We start from the raw sequence: 21,822 nt of genomic DNA, 5'->3' as shown, positions 1-21,822 counted from the left end.
CACAATATTTTAAAATTCTGCAAATTTTATTTGTCAAATAAATGTGGAGGCTCCAGCATGGCACTGGGGAGCACAGGCCACTGGCTGCACAGAGTTGGGAGATCACTGTCCAGCCCCCACATTCCCCCAGACATGGACTCAGCGGTGAGGCTGCACTCAACCATGACACAGTGCAAGGTCCAGACCTGCCCCAGAAACACCCCAGGGCCCTGCCCCTCCATGCCAGGTACACCAGGTGTGGGCAGGCAGGCTCAGCAAGGCAGGATACAAGTGTGGAAGGGCTTAGTTTGGGGGGACAGGTGTGGGTTGAGAGGATCATGTGTGGGGCAATTTGCATGTGGGCAGCTCACTGGAGGATCTGGATGCTCAGGGGCTTGTGTGTGTGTGTGGGGGGCGGTTCTGGGTGCAATGGTAATGGGACTCTGCAGGGAGTCCAGGTGAATGTAGTTGGGACTCAGTGGGGGTGTGTGCATCTGACTGTGGTGGGGAATAGAGCTCAGCAGGGAGGTTTGGGTGGGGCAGGGAGGCTTAGTGAGGGGGGTCCAGATGCTGAGATAGTGGGGCGGGGATCCAGGTGCAGATGGTTGGGGCTCAGTGGGGTGGAGATCCGGGTGCAGATGGCTTGTCAGGGTAGTCCAGGTGTAGGGGAAGTGGAGCTCATGGGGGGGCGGGTTTGAGTGCAGAGGGGTGAGGCTCGGTGAGAGAGTGGGTATGAGGGGGTCTGGATGCATGGGAGTTGGGCAGATGGGGGAGCGCTCCCTGTACAGGAATCCTTGCCCCTGCAGCTGAGGAGTGATGGGCGCAGGAAATGAGGGGAGGGAGTTTGCAGAGCTTCCTGCAGCTGTGGGAGAAATCTGGGGGTGGATCTGACCCAGCCCCGGATGCCGTGCAGGGGAAGAGGAAGTCCCATCCTTCACAGCCCAGCTGGGACTAGCAACTGAGCCTGGAGCAGGGTAGGAGCCACCAGCCAGGTCTCCCCCAGTCCCGCCCCTGCAGGAGGGTTATACTGCTGGGGAGGGTTGCATGACCGCTTGTGTCTTCCTTTTGTTTCCCTGTCAGAAAGTCATTTTTCTGTAGGGGAGCAAAGAAATCTGCGGGGGACGTAAATTCTGTGCATGTGCAGTGGCACAGAATTCCCCCAGGAGTAATTTAGTGAATCAAGGGACAAGAGGGTAAAAACTAACTGTTTTCCTCACAAATAAGTGGAGGGCTCTTACTGCAGTTACAAGTAAGATACCAAGGAAATTCCAAAAGTACCTAAGGTAGTTAAGCATCTAACACCCTTAGGCTAGTTTTAGTGAATCTACTAAGTAAGTAGCTAAGACAGCTTTTGACTGACATTGATTCTGAAGTGAGAACATGTTCAACGTACAAACCTTTCAAAACACAGCAGATCCTTTCTGGACTGCAAGAGGATCTTGACAAACTGATCCAGATCCCAAAGTTTTTAAAGCTCACTATTAAGTTCCAGACTGCCAGTTTGAACTTCTGAGCCTTGAAAACATATTAAACATTGCATTACCAAGTCTCTGCAAATAGGTAACCTCCACAGAGGACATTTTTCAGGAGAAACAGCATTTGATAAGCAAATAAGGAAGAGGACTCAGGCTCCATCCCTTTTGAATTTTCTGGTTACCTAAGCCAGGAAAGGAAAAAGAACGGGTGTACATAAGATAGTATGTCCACTTTAATTAGAATAACATATCTTCCATATCCTGCTCTCCCAATGCCTCAGATAGAAAAAATACAATTTCTTGTTGCTTGACGCAAATTCATTAATCTGCTGACTCCCCACACTCTGGAAGATAAACTGAAGGACACCGGCTTTCAGTTCCCTTTCCCTGGCTCTGAACCAGGATGGAGGTGGTAGTCATGAAGGGCATTTGGTGAGTCATGGTTTTGCTAATGGCTAGCAATTCCAACTAATTGATGCTTCTCCTTTGTTCACAAAGGGACCTTTTTCCTTAACAAGAATGGAACTCTGCTGTACAACTTTCTAACTCTTCAGGCAGGCACCACAGCGACCTTTAATTTTAGGCATTTCAGTCAAAGCATCCCACGTCAAGTTCCTAGCTTTGCTCCACCATTTTAGTGATTGAAAGACATAAGCCATACCTATGAAGGTCTCATACATATTCCCAGTGTTCATAAAGAATCTAAGCCCCTTTCCTGGGATGGGACAAGAGAAAATGTCCTCAAAAAGAGGTTACATCAAATAGAGTCCAAAAAAGCTCACTGCTTGGTCAGGACAGAGGGAAGCATCAAAAGGATGTGGAATTTGGTGATGAATGCAGAATGAAAAATTCTGTGAGGTAGCCATGATGCTCAGTGTGCAAACCCATTTGTCCTGGATAGTTCCAGCCCAGACCTGCAGCAAACTTTTCAACTTGCCCTCAATTGGGGAGAGAGTCTGATCCATCCAATTCTCATTATTTATTGGGAGAGGGACTGGAGATAATCTGCTTTCTTCTGGATTCTTGAGATAAGGGCCATGAGAAGTAGTCTTTTCCTTTGGAGACAAGAAAGGATTAGTTCTGATGTTTTGCTAGAATCTAAGTTTTTTGCCCTTGAGGAAGAAATTTTTGTCTTCCTTGGGCCAGAGGAAGCTTACTCAGATCCATGACTTCTTTCACCACTGTATCTAAGGCTTTCCTATATGATTTTTGGGGATCAAAGGGAATTTGAATCAAATGGACACTCAATATGATACCCACATCTCAGGACCCTACTCAAATGCACTTCCTGGCAAGAGTGGAGCACAGTAGGAAGAGCAGAAAGAAAACCTTGTGATATCACAAGCTGCATCACATATAGGAATTGATTATATGCAAGTTCCAGATCCTCTTCTTTCTGACTTTGTTCTGTTTAAATATCAATATAGATGAGTTGAGCACTTCAGGGAATCTCTAAATGATGCTGTATGCTATAGGTGCATGTAGGGTAGCCCAGGAGTAGTCTGCTTCTCTGAAGAGACTGTTCTAGCCTCTCATCCACTGGATGCTTAGGGACTCCTTCCATGGAAATAACAGATTTTATAGGAAGAGATGGTATTGAAGAGTACACCTTTGGTACAAAGCACAACTTAAATCTCTCTCCATAAGGAACTTTGTAAAATCTGAACTGCTTTTACAAGACAGAGGCAGACTACTGGGAAGGGATACAGTTCCTGGCTATAAACAAAGTCCTTAGGCCAAAATTTCTATCCATGTCTCCATGCATACATGTGGGCATGGTTACCCCAGTCAGTTTCCAGATTGATGGGTTCCCTGAATATGAGAGAGAGAGAGAGAAAGAGAGAGAGAGAATTATAATCCATGTTACCAGCAGACTGTTGGGTGAATAGGTAGTGGGCTCAGTACACTTTATTCATGGTTCAACTTAATAGCTTGCAGGAAAACATTAGGTTTCCAATTTTTACTATTTTCAACTGTAACTATTTAACACCTCATCTCACTCTTGAATACTTGGGGGGTTGGATTACAGTGGTCAATGACACCTGGATAGTGTTCATATACTATGGTAATGAGCATGATATAAAAGTCTACATTACATAGGATAGGCAGTGATAGCTGGGATTGCTTCAGAATTTTCCCAAGTTGCAGACAGAGGAGTAATCAGGAGCTGGAGGGGGGAATAGGAGAGAGCAGGCAGCAGAGGAAGGAGCAGCCAGAGCAGCAGGACTTTGGTGGGAATGCAGGGAAACAGGAATACAAGAGATACATAGAGGAGGTCTCAGGGCTAGTGAAGATGTTGAAACAGGAAAGGCACACAATGATGCCAGTATTCATGAAAAGTAAATCTGTCAGGGGTTTGGTGGTGGTCCAGTTAATTCAGGAGACAAAGTTGAGCAACAAGCCAGTAATGTGACAAAGCTCTCTGTTAGCTGATAACCAGAAGGTGCTGCCCCCTAAGCTGGCTTGACAAGAACCAAAGGGTACACTGTACTCTAGAAGCAATGGCTGTTACTCAGTTTATTATATAATTGACTCCTACATACCACTAACATTACACTTCATTTGCAAGGAGTTGAGTGATAGGTTTAACTAGTGAGGTCTGAATGGAGTTGGAGATATAGGTTTAGATGTAGCAGTTTTTCTTACCTTTCAAATGCTGGCCACGAAGTCTCTTCACTAAGTTCTGAACCATCACTGCTACCTAAAACCAGAAGGCATAATACTTTGAAACCAACTATTTTATTCCTCAGTTTGTACCATCTGTAGTCTTATTGTCCCAACTGTGACATTTTTTTCCTTATAATTTCTATGAGAGAGATTAGGCAGAAATAAATCTATAACAAACGCTACATAGAAGGTGCTCACTTTAGGAATGACTTAAGAGTTATGGATAAAAAATGTAGGAGATATGGATTTGGAAGAAGACTGGTTCTAGATATCTGCAATATCCAAAGGCTAAAGGGGAGAAGTGTTCTCAAAATTATTGCAACAGTCCCAAATTTTCATCTGTCTATTTCATGCCCAACCTGATGAGCATTTAAAAAGACTTGCTTCTTTAGGTGCCATCACAACACAAAATGTGGTAATTCACTGTCATGATGAACAGATGCAGCTTCACATACAGCAAACACATACAGGAGTAGACTGGAACTTAGTCCACTAGCTCCACACTAATTTCTCTGAAAGTCTCCAATATCTTAAAAGCCAACGCTGATTCAGAAACCCTTAATTAACTTTAAGTTAACTGAATTTAACCCAGAGCCGGCACTATGCATAAGCAGACTAAGCAATTGCTTAGGGTCCCAAGTAGCTCCCTATTAGGGGCTCCCTATTAATTATTAGTATGTGTTCTGTGTGATGGGGAGGAAATATTCCTGCTTAGGGCCCCCATTGGGCTAGCACCAGCAATGATTTAACTGATATGCTTATTAAAATCATAGAAATATAGGGCTGGAAGGGACCTGAACAAGTCATCTAGTTTATTCCCTACCCCAGGGGTGAGCAAAGTTTTTGGCTACATCGTGGCTGCAAAACTGAATGGAGGGCCGGGTAACCTGGCCCCCGCCCCCATCTGCCTCCTCCCACTTCCTGCCTCCTGACTCTCCCCCTCAGAACTCCCGACCCATCCAACCCCTCTGCTCCTTGTCCCCTGACCGCCCCGCTCCTGGGACTCCACCCCCATCAAGCCCCTGTAAAGACTAATATATAAATGCGAACATATGGAGGTGTTGTTGGCAGCTCCACAGTACTGAGATCTGCAGTGACAATGGTGACTAAATCCCATAGTCAAGTCTGAAAATTAGGTATATAATCAGAAAATTTATGCCAGTTTCTCCTACGGTTAATTTTCTGGTTATCACTTCTGGAATCTGAAGTCATTTCAAATGACCTCCTTTTGAAATGTGAACCTACTCAATTTTTTTTTTCAGATCCCTTTAACTTACAAATTGCTTGGCCTTAACAGCTGAAACTTTAAGTATATGTACAAATTCAGTATAAAAAGGAGTTGGCATAATTACTCCACCTTCGCGAGAGGCGGAAGCTTTGTCGGCAAGACAGCATTCCCACTGACATAGCGTCAGTGTGGACAGCTTAGGTCACTGTAACTTGCATCACTCGTGGTGGGGTGCGGGGATCTTTTTCATACTCCTGAGTGACGCAAGCTAGATTGATTTACGCAGTAGTGTAGACCTGCCCTTAGTTGACTGGGCCTAAAGAACTTACCTTGTCAACCAAGATTTCAGGGGGCTCTCCCACTCTTCACAGGCCCAGGCAATGCTCATGACGTATGAGCACCCTTGGCTTTCTTTTTAAGCTCACTAACTAAGTAACTAACAACAAAAATAATTCCCAAAAATGCAGAAAAACAAGAACTGATGATGAGGGAAGTATCTAGGGCACTGAGTGAATTCAAGTTTGTGTGCACCTTCAGCAGACAAAAGGGACACTTCCTTTCATACATTCGGAATTCTGAACAAGCAGAGAGGGAGTAAAGGTCACAACAGTTATTGCTCTCTAGAATTTTTTGGAAGCACATGGCACAAGAACCTTGATATCACAAGCGGGAATATGCAGAAGCCACCACAAAGTAGTAATAAATATTGTCCTTAAATATTTGATAGCAAGGGTCATAGAATAGGCATATAAATTATAATATTTCCTTACCTTAAAGTTCAGGAGGATTTTTAATAATAAAAATTGGAATTAAAAAAAAAAATCAGCCGATATGTGGAGGGAGCACATTGTATCATTCTTCAAGAATCCCCTTAGGACAGCAGTGCCCAAACTACGGCCCACCAGAGCATTTCATAAGGTCAGTGGCCTGCTTCAACACAATATACTAATGGCTGTTTCATTATCGTTTTGTCGTCATGTTTACATCATTTTAGTTTACAAAAGTGTGCAAAGAGACAATACTGTACATAGAAACAAACTATCTAAATACATATGAAACAAGCTGAACTTAAAATAAGTCAACAGGGGTGACTTTAAATCTTATTAAAATATGTAAAATCTGTTTGGCCAACACAAGGTTGGGCAGCACTGCTCTAGGAGATTGAGCATTAAAATCCACAGGACTCCGAAGAACTGTATGCAGTCCTTCAGGGCCGGAAGGGATGGGTGACACAAAACACAGGGCTCTTGAGGGAGGAAAGAATAAAAGAAGAGGGAGAAGAGTGTACAGGTTTCCAAGAGGGGTTTGGACAACCCTGTTGTTACCCATTTTCTCACTCTCACTATTTTTGTTTCCAGTGGGAGAACAATTTTTTTAAAAGCTTTTTTAAATGTTGTTTTGCCTACCTACTGAACACAATTCAGTGCTTTAAAGATGCAAAGAGCTATATTATTGCTATTATGTCACATATACACAATGCAGAATCTTAAAAAGAACACATGAAATAAACGGATTCACAAAATAAGACTATATCTGGGGTAGAAAATATATTACTAAAGATTTCCTTGTGGCTCCCTAATGCTTGTCCTTTAAAGCATTGTACATTTATGCAGCTGAGTGGAAGGAAACAGAAGTCTACTTAGCTTGGTGTATTTGCCAAAGGACACTGGATTGTGAGCTTGTTTCTTCTTATTTTGTTTCCCCACCAAACTTCCCTCCTTTGGGTATTTCTAACTTTTATTCTGCATCTTTTCCTCTTCTGTTTGATATGTTTCATTGCAATTTCTCTATTTGGGGTGGTGTCGTCATGTACTTTGTATAATTTAAGCTGAATTTTTAATTACAGCTTAAAACAGGTCTTTCCAGGCCCAATTGTAGGAGATATAAAAAGTGTTTTAAAATACCATGTGTCTAATTCAGAGGCAAGTATAACTTTGATGGGAATCTAAATTTGTGCCTTTTACACTTGATTTTGGGCCCCTGAGTGTATAAGTCACATCAATAGAGTCCTTTAGTGGACTGGCATCTCCCAAAGTCCATTGTCAGTTAAGTGTTTCTTGATTGGGCACTTATTCTGAATAGTCCTTTAGCTGACCAAATGCTTAGAATCAAAAACACTGAGATACAAGTACATAGCCTAACCCTAACCCGTTCCTTCTCCACTGCAGAGTAAAGTAATAAAACTCCAAAGCAGAAGTGAGGAGGGAGGGTAGTGGAGCACCCACACGGGGACACATCTTGAAGAACCTCTGTTACCGCAAAGGTGAGTAATGTTCTCTTCTTCTTTGAGTGATGTCCCTGTGGGTGCTCCACTTTAGGTGACTTCAGAGCAAGTGCCCACCACTGGAAGGAAGGCGCTTCAGAGTGGAAGTCATAGCAGATGAAAGTACAGTAGGTCTGAATATGGGCTGGATGTATGCACTACAAGGTGCGTAGAAAGTTGGCTAGATTGTCGGGCTCAACGGGTAGTGATCAATGGCTCCATGTCTAGTTGGCAGCCGGTGTCTAGCGGAGTGCCCCAAAGGTCTGTCCTGGGGCCGGTTTTGTTCAATATCTTCATTAATGATCTGGAGGATGGTGTGGATTGCACCCTCAGCAAGTTTGCAGATGACACTAAACTGGGAGGAGTGGTAGATACGCTGGAAGGTAGGGATAGGATACAGAGGGACCTAGACAAATTGAAGGATTGGGCCAAAAGAAATCTGATGAGGTTCAACAAGGACAAGTGCAGAGTCCTGCACTTCGGACGGAAGAATCCAATGCACTGCTACAAACTAGGGACCGAATGGCTAGGCAGCAGTTCTGCAGAGAAGGACCTAGGGGTGACAGTGGACGAGAAGCTGGATATGAGTCAACAGTGTGCCCTTGTTGCCAAGAAGGCAAATGGCATTTTGGGTGTATAAGTAGGGGCACTGCCAGCAGATCGAGGGATGTGATCGTTCCCCTCTATTCGACATTGGTGAGGCCTCATCTGGAGTACTGTGTCCAGTTTTGGGACTCACACTACAAGAAGGATGCGGAAAAATTGGAGAGAGTCCAGCGAAGGGCAACAAAAATGATTAGGGGACTGGAACACATGACTTATGAGGAGAGGCTGAGGGAACTGGGGATGTTTAGTCTACGGAAGAGAAGAATGAGGGGGGATTTGATAGCTGCTTTTAACTATCTGAAAGGTAGATCCAAAGAGGATGGATCTAGACTATTCTCAGTGGTAGAAGAGGACAGGACAAGGAGTAATGGTCTCAAGTTGCAGTGGGGGAGATTTAGGTTGCAGATTAGGAAAAACTTTTTCACTAGGAGGGTGGTGAAACACTGGAATGCATTACCTAGGGAGGTGGTGGAATCCTCTTCCTTAGAAGTTTTTAAGGTCAGGCTTGACAAAGCCCTGGCTGGGATGATTTAGTTGGGATTGGTCCTGCTCTGGGCAGGGGGTTGGACTAGATGGCCTCCAGAGGTCCCTTCCAACTCTGTTATTCTATGATTCTATGAATAGAGTATCAGAAGATGCATGTTGTTGCAAAGCATAATATTGGGTAAATGTGTGTGGAGAGGCTCAGGTTGTGGCCCTACAGATTTCAATGATGGGAATATTATTAAGAAATGCTATGGAGGCTGATAGGCCTCTGGTAGAACGCGTGCAGATCCTCATGCAGATTGTTGTTCATGCTGGAGGTAGCACAGTTTTATGCAGTCTGATATTCATTTGGATAGACGCTGTTTGGAAATGGCGTTACCGTTTGATCATTCAGTGATTGAAACAAACAGTTTTGGAGATCTGCGGAAAGATTTTGTTCCATCAATGTAGAAGGTGATAGCCCTGCGAACATCCAGGGTGTGTAATCTGGACTGTCATTTGTCCACATGTGGTTTAGGAAAAAATGTCTGTAAGTGTATTGGTTGGTTGAGGTGAAAGGATGAGACAACTTTAGATAGGAACTTGGGATGTGATCTGAGAGCTACTTTATCTTTGCAAAAGATTGTGTAAGGAGGGTAAGCCATGAGAGCTGACAGTTCTCCAACCCTTCTGGCGAATGTAGTGGCCACTAGGAATGCAACCTTCATGGAAAGATGTAGGGGGGAGCTTGTAGCATGGGATCAAAGGGAGGGCCAGTGAGGGCATGGAGGACTAAGTTGAGGTCCCATGCTGCAGTGGAATTCCAAATATCCAGGTAGGAATTGGATAGGCCCTTAAGAAAACGTTTAGTGAACAGATGCATAAAAGTAGAGAATCCATGTACTTTATGATGGAACGCTGTGATGGCTGATAGATGGATACGAATGGAACTCATGGAAATGGCAGTCAGTTTGAGTTCCAGGAAGTAGTCTAGAATTAGAGATAAAGGGGCTGAGAGAGGTTCCGTCTGTTTGTGTCAGCACCATGAGTCAATTTGCCTCCACTTATGTATGTATGTGAGTCTGGTAGTTGTCCTACAACTGTTCAAAAGATGTTTTGTACATCTGCAGAACATGTCATTTCAGAGTCTAAAAGTCATGCAGCAACCACACTTTGAGATGGAGTCATTTGGGATCTGGATAGATGACGCGATCTGCGTCTTGTGATAGTAGCCAAGGTAGAAGCGACAGTGTGCGTGGTGGGCAAACAGCCATGTGGAGGAGGTAAGGGTACCATGTTTGTCGTGACCTTGTGGGAGCTATTAGGATCACTCTGGATCTGTCTCATTTGATCTTGTGAAGCACGTGGCTAGGAGGGGGGTGGGAGGGAAGGCGTATAGTAAGAGAGCATTCCATTTGATGAGAAAGGCATTGCCCAGATAGCATGGAGCAGAACTGGGGGCATTTGGTGTTTTGCACAGTTGCAAAAAGATCCATAGTTGGAAAACCCCACCCCACGTTCGGAAAATGTCTAGGAGTACTGGCGTGTTCAGCTCCTACTCATGGTCCTGGTAAAACTTCCTGCTTAGGGTATCTGTCATTGTGTTCAAGCAGCCAGGAAGGTATGAAGCCATAATACATTGTGCTTGATGCACCAGTGCCAAAGCACATGGCTTCCACACAGCGGGAGTGTGATCGCACTCCCCCTTATCTGTTAAGTAGAACATACAAGCTACATTGCCCGTGAGAATCTGTACCATCTTGTCTCTGATTAGCGGTAGGAAGTGGGAACAAGTGTTTCGAACTGCCTGCAGTTCTAGTAGGTTTATATGGAGATAAAACACTGTTGTGGACCATCGACCCAGTATAGAGTGTGGTTGCAGATGTGCTCCCCATCCTAGAAGGGAAGCATCCGTGGTAATGGTGATCGACGGTGGATTCGGTAGGAAGGGCACCCCTCTGTAGACGTTTTCTGGGTTGGTCCACCACAAAAGAGAACCTTTGACTGTCTCTAGCATGGTGAGCTTGTTTATACTGTGCTTGTGTGGGACATAATTTGTTTGGAGCCAGGCTTGTAGGCACTGCACATGTAATCTTGTGTGTCAGACAACAAAGGTTGTGCTAGCCATGTGGCCTAGAATTTGTAGGCAAGTTCTGGCAGACACTTACGGGCTGTTTTGTACTGTAAAGATCAAATTGGTTAGAGTCAGAAATTGTTTTGTTGGTAAGTGAGGCTGTTGCCTCTAGGGAGTTGAGGTCCACTGCCATAAAATTCCAGGTGTTGAACTGGTGTTAGAGTGGATTTTTTGCATGTTTATCTGAAGGCCTAACTTGGTGATCAGGGTTATTGTGTGTTCGGTGGATTTAGGGCTACCTGTCTTGTTAGTGCTTTCAATAGACAGTTGTCCAGGTAGGGAAAAATCATGATTCCCTCTCTGCGTAGACAGGCAGCTACCACGGCAAGTACACCGGACCATCGCTAGAACTCAGGATTTGGGATCCATGTACGGTACAGCGTTAACACGGGGACCTCGTTATAGCAGCAACTGCATTAAAATGAATTGCAAGTAAAGTAATTAAATTTAGGATCCATGGCCGCGACCGCGTTATATGCAAATTCGCGCTATATAGAAGTGCGTTCTAGCGAGGGTCCGGTATGCCTTTGAGAATACTCGAGGCGCAGTGGAAAGGCCAAAGGGTAGCACTTTGTATTGGAAATGGTCCTGTCCTATTGCAAATCGTATGAATTTTCAATGTGAGGTATAGATGGATATATGAAAATATGCATCCTGGAGATTGAGGTCTGAGAACCAGTCCCCTCTCTTTCTAACACTGGGATAATGGTGCTCAGCGTGATTATTTTGAATCGCTGTGTTTTCACAAATTTGTTGAGTCGCCATAGGTCGAGGATAGGCCTCCAACCTCCTGGTTTTTTCTGTGTGAGCAAAAAGTGGAAATAGAACCCCTTCCCTCTATACTCAGATGGTACGCATTCTACTCCTCCCAGAGACATGAGGTGGGCTACCTCTTCTTGCAGTAGATGCTCAGGAGAGGGGTCCCTGAAGAGAGACATGGAAGAGGGGTGGGTAGACTGTTTGGAGGTAAGGGGAATGGAGTAACCAGTTTTGATAATTTCTAATAACCATCTGTCATAAATATAAAGGGAAAGGTAAACACCTTTAAATCCCTCCTGGCCAGAGGAAAAACCCTTTCACCTGTAAAGGGTTAAGAAGCTAAAGATAACCTCGCTGGCACCTGACCAAAATGACCAATGAGGAGACAAGATACTTTCAAAGCTTGGGGGGGAGGAGGGGGGACAAAGGGTTCTCTCAGTCTGTGTGTTGCTTTTGCTGGGACCAGAGCAGGAATGCAGGTCAGAACTCCTGTTAAGAGTAAATAAGCAATCTAGTTAGATATGCATTAGATTCTGTTTTGTTTAAATAGCTGATAAAATAAGTTGTGCTGAATGGACTGTATATTCCTGTTTTTGTATCTTTTTGTAAGTTAAGGTTTTGCCTAGAGAGATTCTCTAAGTTTTGAATCTGATTACCCTGTAAGGTATTTACCATCCTGATTTCACAGAGGTGATTCTTTCACTTTTTCTTTAATTAAAATTCTTCTTTTAAGAACCTGATTGCTTTTTCCTTGTTCTTAAGATCCAAGGGTTTGGGTCTGGGTTCACCTATGCAAATTGGTGAGGATTTTTATCAAGCCCTCCCCAGGAAAGGGGATGTAGGGCTTGGAGGGATCTTGGGGGAAAGACATTGCCAAGTGGGCTCTTTCCCTGTTATTTTTGTTAGACGCTTGGTGGTGGCAGCAATAAGTTCCAGGGACAAAAGGTAAAATAGTTTGTACCTTGGGGAAGTTTTAATCTAAGCTGGTAAAATAAGCTTAGAGGGTTTTTCATGCAGGTCCCCACATCTGTACCCTAGAGTTCAGAGTGGGGAAGGAACCTTGACACCATCTGTTTGATGTAATACTCTGCCAGATTAGGTAAAATGGGTTCAGGCCATCTCTAAAGGTCTTGAAAGGTGTAGATGGTTCCAGTGTTGAAAGAGATGGAATTCGACCAAGGCCTCAAATTTGTCGTCTGGCAGTTGATGGTTACAAAATAGTATTCAAAGGAACAGGTTGCAGTTTCCTCAAGGTTTTTTGCTTCCGACCCTGCTGGTCGTAGTATCTATTGCGGTGTGCATAAGGGGTGGGGAGATTGGACTCATTTAGGGACTTGATAACTGCCCTGTCGTCTTGTGTCTTTTGATCTTAGGTGTGTGGATGTCCAGAGATTGCAATGTTGCCACTGAGTCCTTAAGAGTGTGTAACAACCCGTCAGTTTTGTCCATGAAAAGTTTGGATCCCTCAAATGGTAAGTCCTCCACATCAACTGTTCCAGCTTTGGGAATCCAGATAGATGGAACCAGAAGGCTCATCTCATGACAACTGCAGTTGCTATGGATCTCGCAGCTGAATCTGCTGAATCAAGGCAGCTTGTAACGCTGTTCTGGTTATGACTTGACCTTTTGTGAAGAGCCAGAATTTAGCACAGAGTGGAAAGAAAATGAAGTAAGAGTGGATACAGCTGTAGGTAGGAGGAAGGGCAGTGTAGATACAAGTCTAATAGGTTATACTGGTAGTAAAATAACCGTGCCTAATAGGGTACAGAATGTGAGTGAGGCCAAACAGCAAAAATTAAGATGTTTGTACACTAATGCAAGGAGCCTAGGTAACAAAATGGAGGAACTAGAGTTACTGGTGCAGGAAGTGAAACCAGATATTATAGGTATAACAGAGACCTGGTGGAATAGTAGTCATGACTGGGCTACAGGTATTGAAGGGTATGTGCTGTTTAGGAAAGACCGAAATAAAGGTAAAGGTGGTGGAGTAGCACTGTATATCAATGATGAGATAGAATGTAAAGAAATAAGAAGCGATGAAATGGATATGACTGAGTCTGTCTGGGCAACAATTAAATTGGGGAAGAAAACTATTAGAGCCTCCCCTGGGATAGTGCTTGGGGTGTGCTATAGACGGCCGGGATCTAATTTGGATATGGATAGAGCCCTTTTTAATGTTTTTAATAAAGTAAATACTAATGGAAACTGTGTGATCATGGGAGACTTTAACTTCCCAGATATAGACTGGAGGACGAGTGCTAGTAATAATAATAGGGCTCAGATTTTCCTAGATGCGATAGCTGATGGATTCCTTCAGCAAGTAGTTGCTGAACCGACTAGAGGGGATGCCATTTTAGATTTGGTCTTGGTGAGTAATGAGGACCTCATAGAGGAAATGGTTGTAGGGGATAATCTTGGCTCAAGTGATCATGAGCTAATTCAGTTCAAATTGAATGGAAGGATTAACAAAAATAAATCTGCAACTAGGGTTTTTGATTTCAAAAGGGCTGACTTTCAAAAATTAAGGAAATTAGTTAGGGAAGTGGATTGGACTGAAGAATTTATGGGTTTAAAGGTAGAGGAGGCCTGGGATTATTTTAAATTAAAGCTGCAGAAGCTATCGGAAGCCTGCATCCCAAGAAAGGGGAAAAAATTCATAGGCAGGAGTTGTAGACCAAGCTGGATGAGCAAGCATCTTACAGAGGTAATTAAGAAAAAGCAGAAAGCATACAGGGAGTGGAAGAAGGGAGGGATCAGTAAGGAAAGCTACCTTATTGAGGTCAGAATATGTAGGGATAAAGTGAGACAGGCTAAAAGTCAAGTAGAGTTGGACCTTGCAAAGGGAATTAAAACCAATAGTAAAAGGTTCTATAGTCATATAAATAGGAAGAAAACAAAGAAAGAAGAAGTGGGACCGCTAAAAACTGCGGATGGAGTGGAGGTCAAGGATAATCTAGGCATGGCCCAATATCTAAACAAATACTTTGCCTCAGTCTTTAATAAGACTAAAGAGGATCTTAGGGATAATGGTAGCATGATAAATGGGAATGAGGATATGGAGGTAGACATCACCATATCTGAGGTAGAAGCGAAACTCAAACAGCTTAATGGGACTAAATCGGGGGGCCCAGATAATCTTCATCCAAGAATATTAAAAGAATTGGCACAAGAAATTGCAAGCCCATTAGCAAGAATTTTTAATGAATCTGTAAACTCAGGGGTTGTACCGTATGATTGGAGAATTGCTAACATAGTTCCTATTTTTAAGAAAGGGAAAAAAAGTGATCCAAGTAATTATAGGCCTGTTAGTTTGACATCTGTAGTATGCAAGGTCTTGGAAAAAATTTTGAAGGAGAAGGTAGTTAAGGACATTGAAGTCAATGGTAAATGGGACAAAATACAACATGGTTTTACAAAAGGTAGATCGTGCCAAACCAACCTGATCTCCTTCTTTGAGAGAGTAACAGATTTTTTAGATAAAGGAAACGCAGTGGATCTAATTTACTTAGATTTTAGTAAGGCGTTTGATACTGTGCCACATGGGGAATTATTAGTTAAATTGGATAAGATGGGCATCAATAGGAAAATTGAAAGGTGGATAGGGAATTGGTTAAAGGGGAGACTACAACGGGTCCTACTGAAAGGTGAACTGTCAAGTTGGAGGGAGATTACCAGTGGAGTTCCTCAAGGATCAGTTTTGGGACCAATCTTATTTAATCTTTTTATTACTGACCTGGGCACAAAAAGTGGGAGTGTGCTAATAAAGTTTGCAGATGATACAAAGCTGGGAGGTATTGCTAATTTAGAGAAGGACAGGGATACCCTACAGGAGGATCTGGATGACCTTGTAAACTGGAGTAATAGTAATAGGATGAAATTTAATAGTGAGAAGTGTAAGGTCATGCATTTAGGGATTAATAACAAGAATTTTAGTTATAAGCTAGGGACGCATCAACTAGAAGTAACGGAGGAGGAAAAGGACCTTGGAGTATTGGTTGATCATAGGATGACTATGAGCTGCCAATGTGATATGGCTGTGAAAAAAGCTAATGTCGTCTTGGGATGCATCAGGAGAGGTATTTCCAGTAGGGATAAGGAGGTTTTAGTACCGTTATATAAGGCACTGGTGAGACCTCACCTGGAATACTGTGTGCAGTTCTGGTCTCCCATGTTTAAGAAGGATGAATTCAAACTGGAACAGGTACAGAGAAGGGCTACTAGGATGATCCGAGGAATGGAAAACTTGTCTTATGAAAGGAGACTCAGGGAGCTTGGCTTGTTTAGCCTAACTAAAAGAAGGTTGAGGGGAGATATGATTGCTCTCTATAAATATATCAGAGGGATAAATACCAGAGAGGGAGAGGAATTATTTAAACTCAGTACCAATGTGGACACAAGAACAAATGGATATAAACTGGCCACTAGGAAATTTAGATTAGAAATTAGACGAAGGTTTCTAACCATCAGAGGAGTGAAGTTTTGGAATAGCCTTCCGAGGGAAGTAGTGGGGGCAAAAGATCTATCTTGCTTTAAGATTAAACTCGATAAGTTTATGGAGGAGATGGTATGATGGGATAACATGGTTTTGGTAATTAAATATTCATGGTAAATAGGCCCAATGGCCTGTGATGGGTTTTTAGATGGGGTAAGATCCAAGTTACCGGGGAAAGAATTTTCTGTAGTATCTGGCTGATGAATCTTGCCCATATGCTCAGGGTTTAGCTGATTGCCATATTTGGGGTCGGGAAGGAATTTTCCTCCAGGGCAGATTGGAAGGCCCTGGAGGTTTTTCGCCTTCCTCTGTAGCATGGGGCACGGGTCACTTGCTGGAGGATTCTCTGCTCCTTGAGGTCTTCAAACTACAATTTGAGGACTTCAATAGCACAGATATAGGTGTGAGGTCTTTTTTAGGAGTGGTGGGTGAAATTCTGTGGCCTGCATTGTGCAGGAGGTCAGACTAGATGATCATAATGGTCCCTTCTGACCTAAATATCTATGAATCTATGAGTGATTTGTAGTGTTCTTATCTATCATCTGGAATTAAGGCAGTAAATTCAGAGAGACTTGCATAGTTGTTGTGGTCATACTTTGCCAATAAGGCCTCATAGTTGGCAATTCTCAATTGTAAGTATGACGTTATTGACATGAACTGTGACCGTATAGATCATTGTTGCAACCAAGGTCCTACAGTTGCACCAAATCTTGTACAAAGGAGATCAAGTAAGGTGTCTATGGAAAGGTTGTAATTTGCCAGTTATGATTATGTTGTCTGTATGTGTGTATCATTTTTGTATTTGAAGTTATGAATATTGGTTATGTACTTGTATCTTGATGTGCTTGATTCTAAGCAGCATCAGTGAAGCATTTGGTCAGCTTCTTGACAAAGGACTATTCTCAGTAAGTGCCCAATCAAGAAACAAAACAAAGTCCCAATGGATTTTGGGAGACGCCAATCCGCATCTGAGCTTTCCTGGGAATGTTCAAACTAACATGTAAACAATGGCGTTGGCCTGCAAAAAGCTGAATCGTTCATGGACATGTGACTTGCTCACGTGGCTACAAACTCCATCTTGTTGCTGTGATTTTGCACAGAAGAATGAAGGGGTTTCCACCCACAAGAGAGAGAATATAAAAGACCCTGGAAGCCCCTACACTTTGTCTTCAGCTGGCTCAAGAGATGGCCTCTCCACCCCCAAAGAGATGCCTGAAAGAAACTGAAACAAAGGACAGCAACTATGGGGGTGTGAGTGATTGCTGGACCCAGGCCATAAACTACTACGTTGGTCTGAAAAGGATTGGGACCAGACTAGGAAGAAGTCCAGTCTGTGAAAGAAGCTTATTGGGACATCTCTGAGGGTCAGATTTACCTGTATTCAGTTTCCTACTGTAGTAGGCTTAGACTTGCATGTTTTGTTTTATTTTGCTTGGTAACTTACTTTGTTCCGTCTGTTATTACTTGGAACCACTTAAATCATACTTTTTATACTTAATAAAATCACTGGTGCTTATTAATTAACCCAGAGTAAGTAATTAATACCTGGGGGAGCAAACAGCTGTGCATCTTTATCAGTGTTACAGAGCGTGGACAATTTATGAGTTTACCCTGTGTAAGCTTTATACAGAGTAAAACGGATTTATTTGGGGTTTAGGCTCCCAGAAAGACTGAATACTGGGTGCTGGGAAAGTCCCTGTTAACTGAGAAGCCCCTGGGCTAAGTGAATCTTAGTTACTATGTACTGCAGGGGGGCGTAGCCCAACCTCTTGGTCTATGCTGTAGCTGACTGGAGTGTCTAACTCAGCAAGATGGGAGAGGAGAGAAGCCTTCTCTGGCAGGGGGGGTTTGCTCTCAATGGTATCCCGGCACATCTAGTGACAGTTTTGAGGGAGTTTATATGACCAAACCCATCAGAGTAAGGTTGCAGCAGACTATGCTTTGTGGCTGAAAAGATTCCAGTTTTTGTCATTTGGAGTGTTTCTGTAGCACTGTTGCCTACCCCATTCATTGACTGCGTCAATCACCAATGAATTCAGTGTCGGATGCGAAAAAAGGGAATTCAGAGCCATATGCAGTATGTAGTATTTTTTATCAGACCTATTACAGGTAGGTGGAATTGTTGCAGGAGTTTGCCAGAGCAACTTCACAGGGTCCATAATCACATCATTCATGGGAAGGGCGATTTTAGATGAAGTTGATGGGTGCAGTATGTCAACTAGTTTGTGTTGCGATTCCTGGACTTCTTCCAGTGGCAACCCTCTTGTAGAGGTCTTGAAATTGTTTAAAATCATCACCTGTGGTGGGAGGTGGGGACATAATAGTGTCATCTGGTGAGGATGAGGCACGGACTTCAGGTGGATTGTCTGGATCAGAGAATTCCTCCTCCTCCACTTGAACTCCCTGATCAGAGGTGCTGGGTGGGCCTTGTGGCATCAATAAAGGTGCATGACATATGTCAGCTGTGGAAAGGCCAACAGGTATGCCCCGCTGTTGTTGTGGATATGTAGCCCACGGGTTCCAAAAAGGCCACTGTGGATGGAAGGGCATAGTGGGCATCCAGGGCTGCCTGTACCAGGGCTGGTTGGGAAGGTATGTTGAGTAGCTTGTGCACTTAGGGGTGTGCATGGTAGGAGCAGCCACGGGGGAGGAATGTGGTGGAGACTGCCCCTCATCCTCATCTCCATCCTCATCATCACTGAAGAACTGTGGAGCAGAGGTGGAGAACTGAGTTGACTAAGTGCTGCAGGTACCAAGGTATCATTGGTGCGCCAAGGATGGGAAACTCCGGTACTGACAAAACAGAGAGGTTCCTGTGGCGGAGGAATTGCTGCGACGTGTCTGGTATCAGTACCGTTTGTGTGGTAGGAAACGGTACCGCATGCTGGAAATTGCTTGTCGGCACCAGTGTGTGACTAGAGTGCGCGATGGTCACAGTAGGTGGCAGCATTAGCATCAGAGTTAATGAAGTGCTTGGTACCGATTCCCTTTTCATGGCTGACGGTACCACTGCATGGAGTTTTGTTTCCCCTTGGTACCTGTGACCAAGCTCGGCTGCTTGGGAGATTTCAGTTTCTTGGTACCGATGGTGCCGAAGGGGCCCACTGTTTTGGCCGTTGACACAGCCGGTGCAGTTGGTACCAGCAGCGTTTGCTCTTGAGCAGAGCACCTTTTCTTGGCCAATTCCAAAGTTGGGGACATGGTACCCTGTTGTTTTGCTGCCTTCTTGGTGGGTTGATCAGGAGCTCATGCAGTGGAGGAAGGGCCCTTATAAGAGGCTGCCAATGGTGATTTCTGGCCGGGTGAGGTGCATACCGCAGGCTCAGATGCTTGTTGGAGAGACTTCTCCATGAGGAGAAGTTTCAGTTGGACATCTCTTGCCTTTCTGGTGCGAGCTTTCAGATTGTGACAATGCGAGCACTTCTGCGGTATATGTGCCTCTCCGAGACACCAGACACACAGCGTGTCCATCTGAAAGAGGTATAGAAAACCTGCAGGTAGGCAAGCGTTTGAATCCAGCGGAGCCAGGCATGGCCCTCAGGCAGCATACTCTCCCCATAAAAAATAAAAGGAAGGAAGATCAACAACCACGTTGTTGTGGTAGAAAAGGAAACCTACAGCCCTAAGAAGAAAATTTAAAATAACATTTCTGAGAGAGAGATAAAATAGGAAGGCTAACTATTCTGAGAACTAAAACTAAGCTATTCCTAAGCTGCGAGGTACTGCTAAGTGCTCCGACTCCAGCCAAAGGCGGTAGAGAAGGAACTGAGGTGGGGTTGGTCGCATAGCGCCAGTTAACTGCCTGAAGCGGTGCGAGACGGAGACCATGCATGTGCAACCCAACCAGGCACTGCTACCTTAAATCTCTGACTACGGGCACAGGGCGCACCGAGACCTAAAGTGGAGTACCCACAGGGACATCACTCAAAGAAGAATCAATGGGTCTCCACACAATCACAAAAGTTTTCCCACACTGTTCTGGTTGCAGGATCAGGGTCTTCGAACTTACATTCTTTGGGGAAGAAACTGTCTCTTCCTATGTGTTTACACACTGCCCAGCACACTAAGGCTACAATTTGACTGGGGTATCTGGGCCCTGCAATAATTCAAATAAAGTGATCAGAACATATTAATTTCAGTTCCTGTAACTGACTGCTTTAAAAGCCAATCTGAAGTAAAGAACAGCCGAACCATTTAATTAACAGTTAAAAAGATGAGTGAGCACATCTCCCAAATAAAACCAAACCATTCAAAACAAAAAGCATAATAGGAAAAGAACATGTTTCAGTTAGGGAACTTGGATACCCAAATGTTTGACTTTATCCTAGCATAAGTGCTCCTTAATTAAAAAGAAAATAAAAATTTTGAATAATTTATTTGAACCCTTGGGTAAAGCCTTTTGCAATTAAAGAATAAGGCACTTGGTATTTTCACGGTTTCAAACAGAGCTGTCATTGTGACCACATACACCCCTATATTCACACTGTACACACCATTGTAATATAACCTTTGTACAAAATATGCTTTGTGGGCAGTGTTGCCTCTAATTTTTCCCACCCATGTGCGGAATGAATCTTATGATGTGCACCAGTGTGGAGGTGATGTGTGATACATCACCTCCTCAGTGGTGCACATCACAAAATTCATGAGGCGGGGGTGGGGCAGAGGGGGTTCAGAGAGTGGGAGGGGACTCCATCTGAGGGTGTGAGCTCTGGGGTGGGGCCGGTGATGAGGGGTTTAGGGTACAGGCTGCCCCAGGGCTACCGTGGAGAGAGAGAGGACTCCCCCCAGCTCTCTCCCCCTGCAGCAGCACCAGGGCTGGGGGGAGGAGGGGTGCCTCTCCCCACTGTGGCAGGTCTGGGGCTGGGGCCACGGGATAGGCACCTCTCCCAGGGCCACGGCAGGTCCAGTCCAGGGCTGGGTTGGGGCCACGAGAGACCCGCCTCTCCCATGGCCGCAGCTGTCCGGGCTGGGGCGGAGGAGGGGGCACCTCTCCCCTGGCCGTGGCAGGTCCATGCCGGGGCTGGGCTGGAGCCTGGACTGGGGGAGAGGAATCTCTCCCCACTGCAGCCCTGAGCGTCTGCACGGTGCTTAATAGGTTGCTGCGCAGCTTAGAGGGAACTTAGTTTGTGCGGTATCATTTCAAAACTAACAACTTGCTGGTCAATAACATCATGGTGAAATATATGTAGAAACATTATATGTAAAGTTATAAATATAAGCTGAAATTAGGCCTGAAATGTGTTTTCCGGACAAGTCTGGGTAAACCAGTTTCTCAAAGACAAAGGACAAGCTGACACCTCTAGCCAGGTATCATCCAAGTGGACGGGAAATCACCTATCAAGTGGCCATTCTTTAGCAAGGAAGGGGAACAGGAACAAACAGCATGGAACCTCTTTCACCACCAGACTCCCTGTCTCCATCCTCATAGAGCGAATAAATTTTATCTTGGGGTAACTCTCAGGAAAATGCATTTCAAAGGGTGACTGAGCTATAAAATTGAGGGGCAAAAACACCCCAAGTGATCTTTCCCTATCCATCTCTTGCTCTTTCATCTAAGAAGATAAAAAAACAGCCTTTGGACTTTTGCAGCAGATACTGGCCTGACAATTTGGTCAGCAATGTTACTAGGAACATGTGGTAAGGAACTTCACCTTGAACCAAATCTTAATTTGTTAAATCTTAGTACTAGGAAGCATTTATCATTCTCTCTCTTGTAACGATTTCTGACATTAATGACATACTTTTGTTCAC

General features: G+C 44.2%; 1 protein-coding gene across 7 annotated transcripts in view; it reads right to left on the bottom strand.

Annotated features, from left to right (window-relative positions):
* Positions 1-21,822, bottom strand: part of RALGPS2 (Ral GEF with PH domain and SH3 binding motif 2) — a 279,019-nt gene that overhangs the window by 38,555 nt on the left and 218,642 nt on the right. For all 7 annotated transcript variants that reach the window (XM_073356496.1, XM_073356498.1, XM_073356497.1 and 4 more), the window contains one exon: positions 4,101-4,155. In XM_073356496.1, the coding sequence (XP_073212597.1) occupies positions 4,101-4,155 (55 nt within the window). The remainder of the gene's footprint in view (positions 1-4,100; positions 4,156-21,822) is intronic.

Source organism: Lepidochelys kempii, chromosome 8 (assembly GCF_965140265.1).
Source record: "Lepidochelys kempii isolate rLepKem1 chromosome 8, rLepKem1.hap2, whole genome shotgun sequence".
NCBI classification, from domain to species: Eukaryota; Metazoa; Chordata; order Testudines; family Cheloniidae; genus Lepidochelys; species Lepidochelys kempii.
Note: the sequence above shows the minus strand (reverse complement) of the source record. Positions and strands in the feature narration are given on the sequence as shown.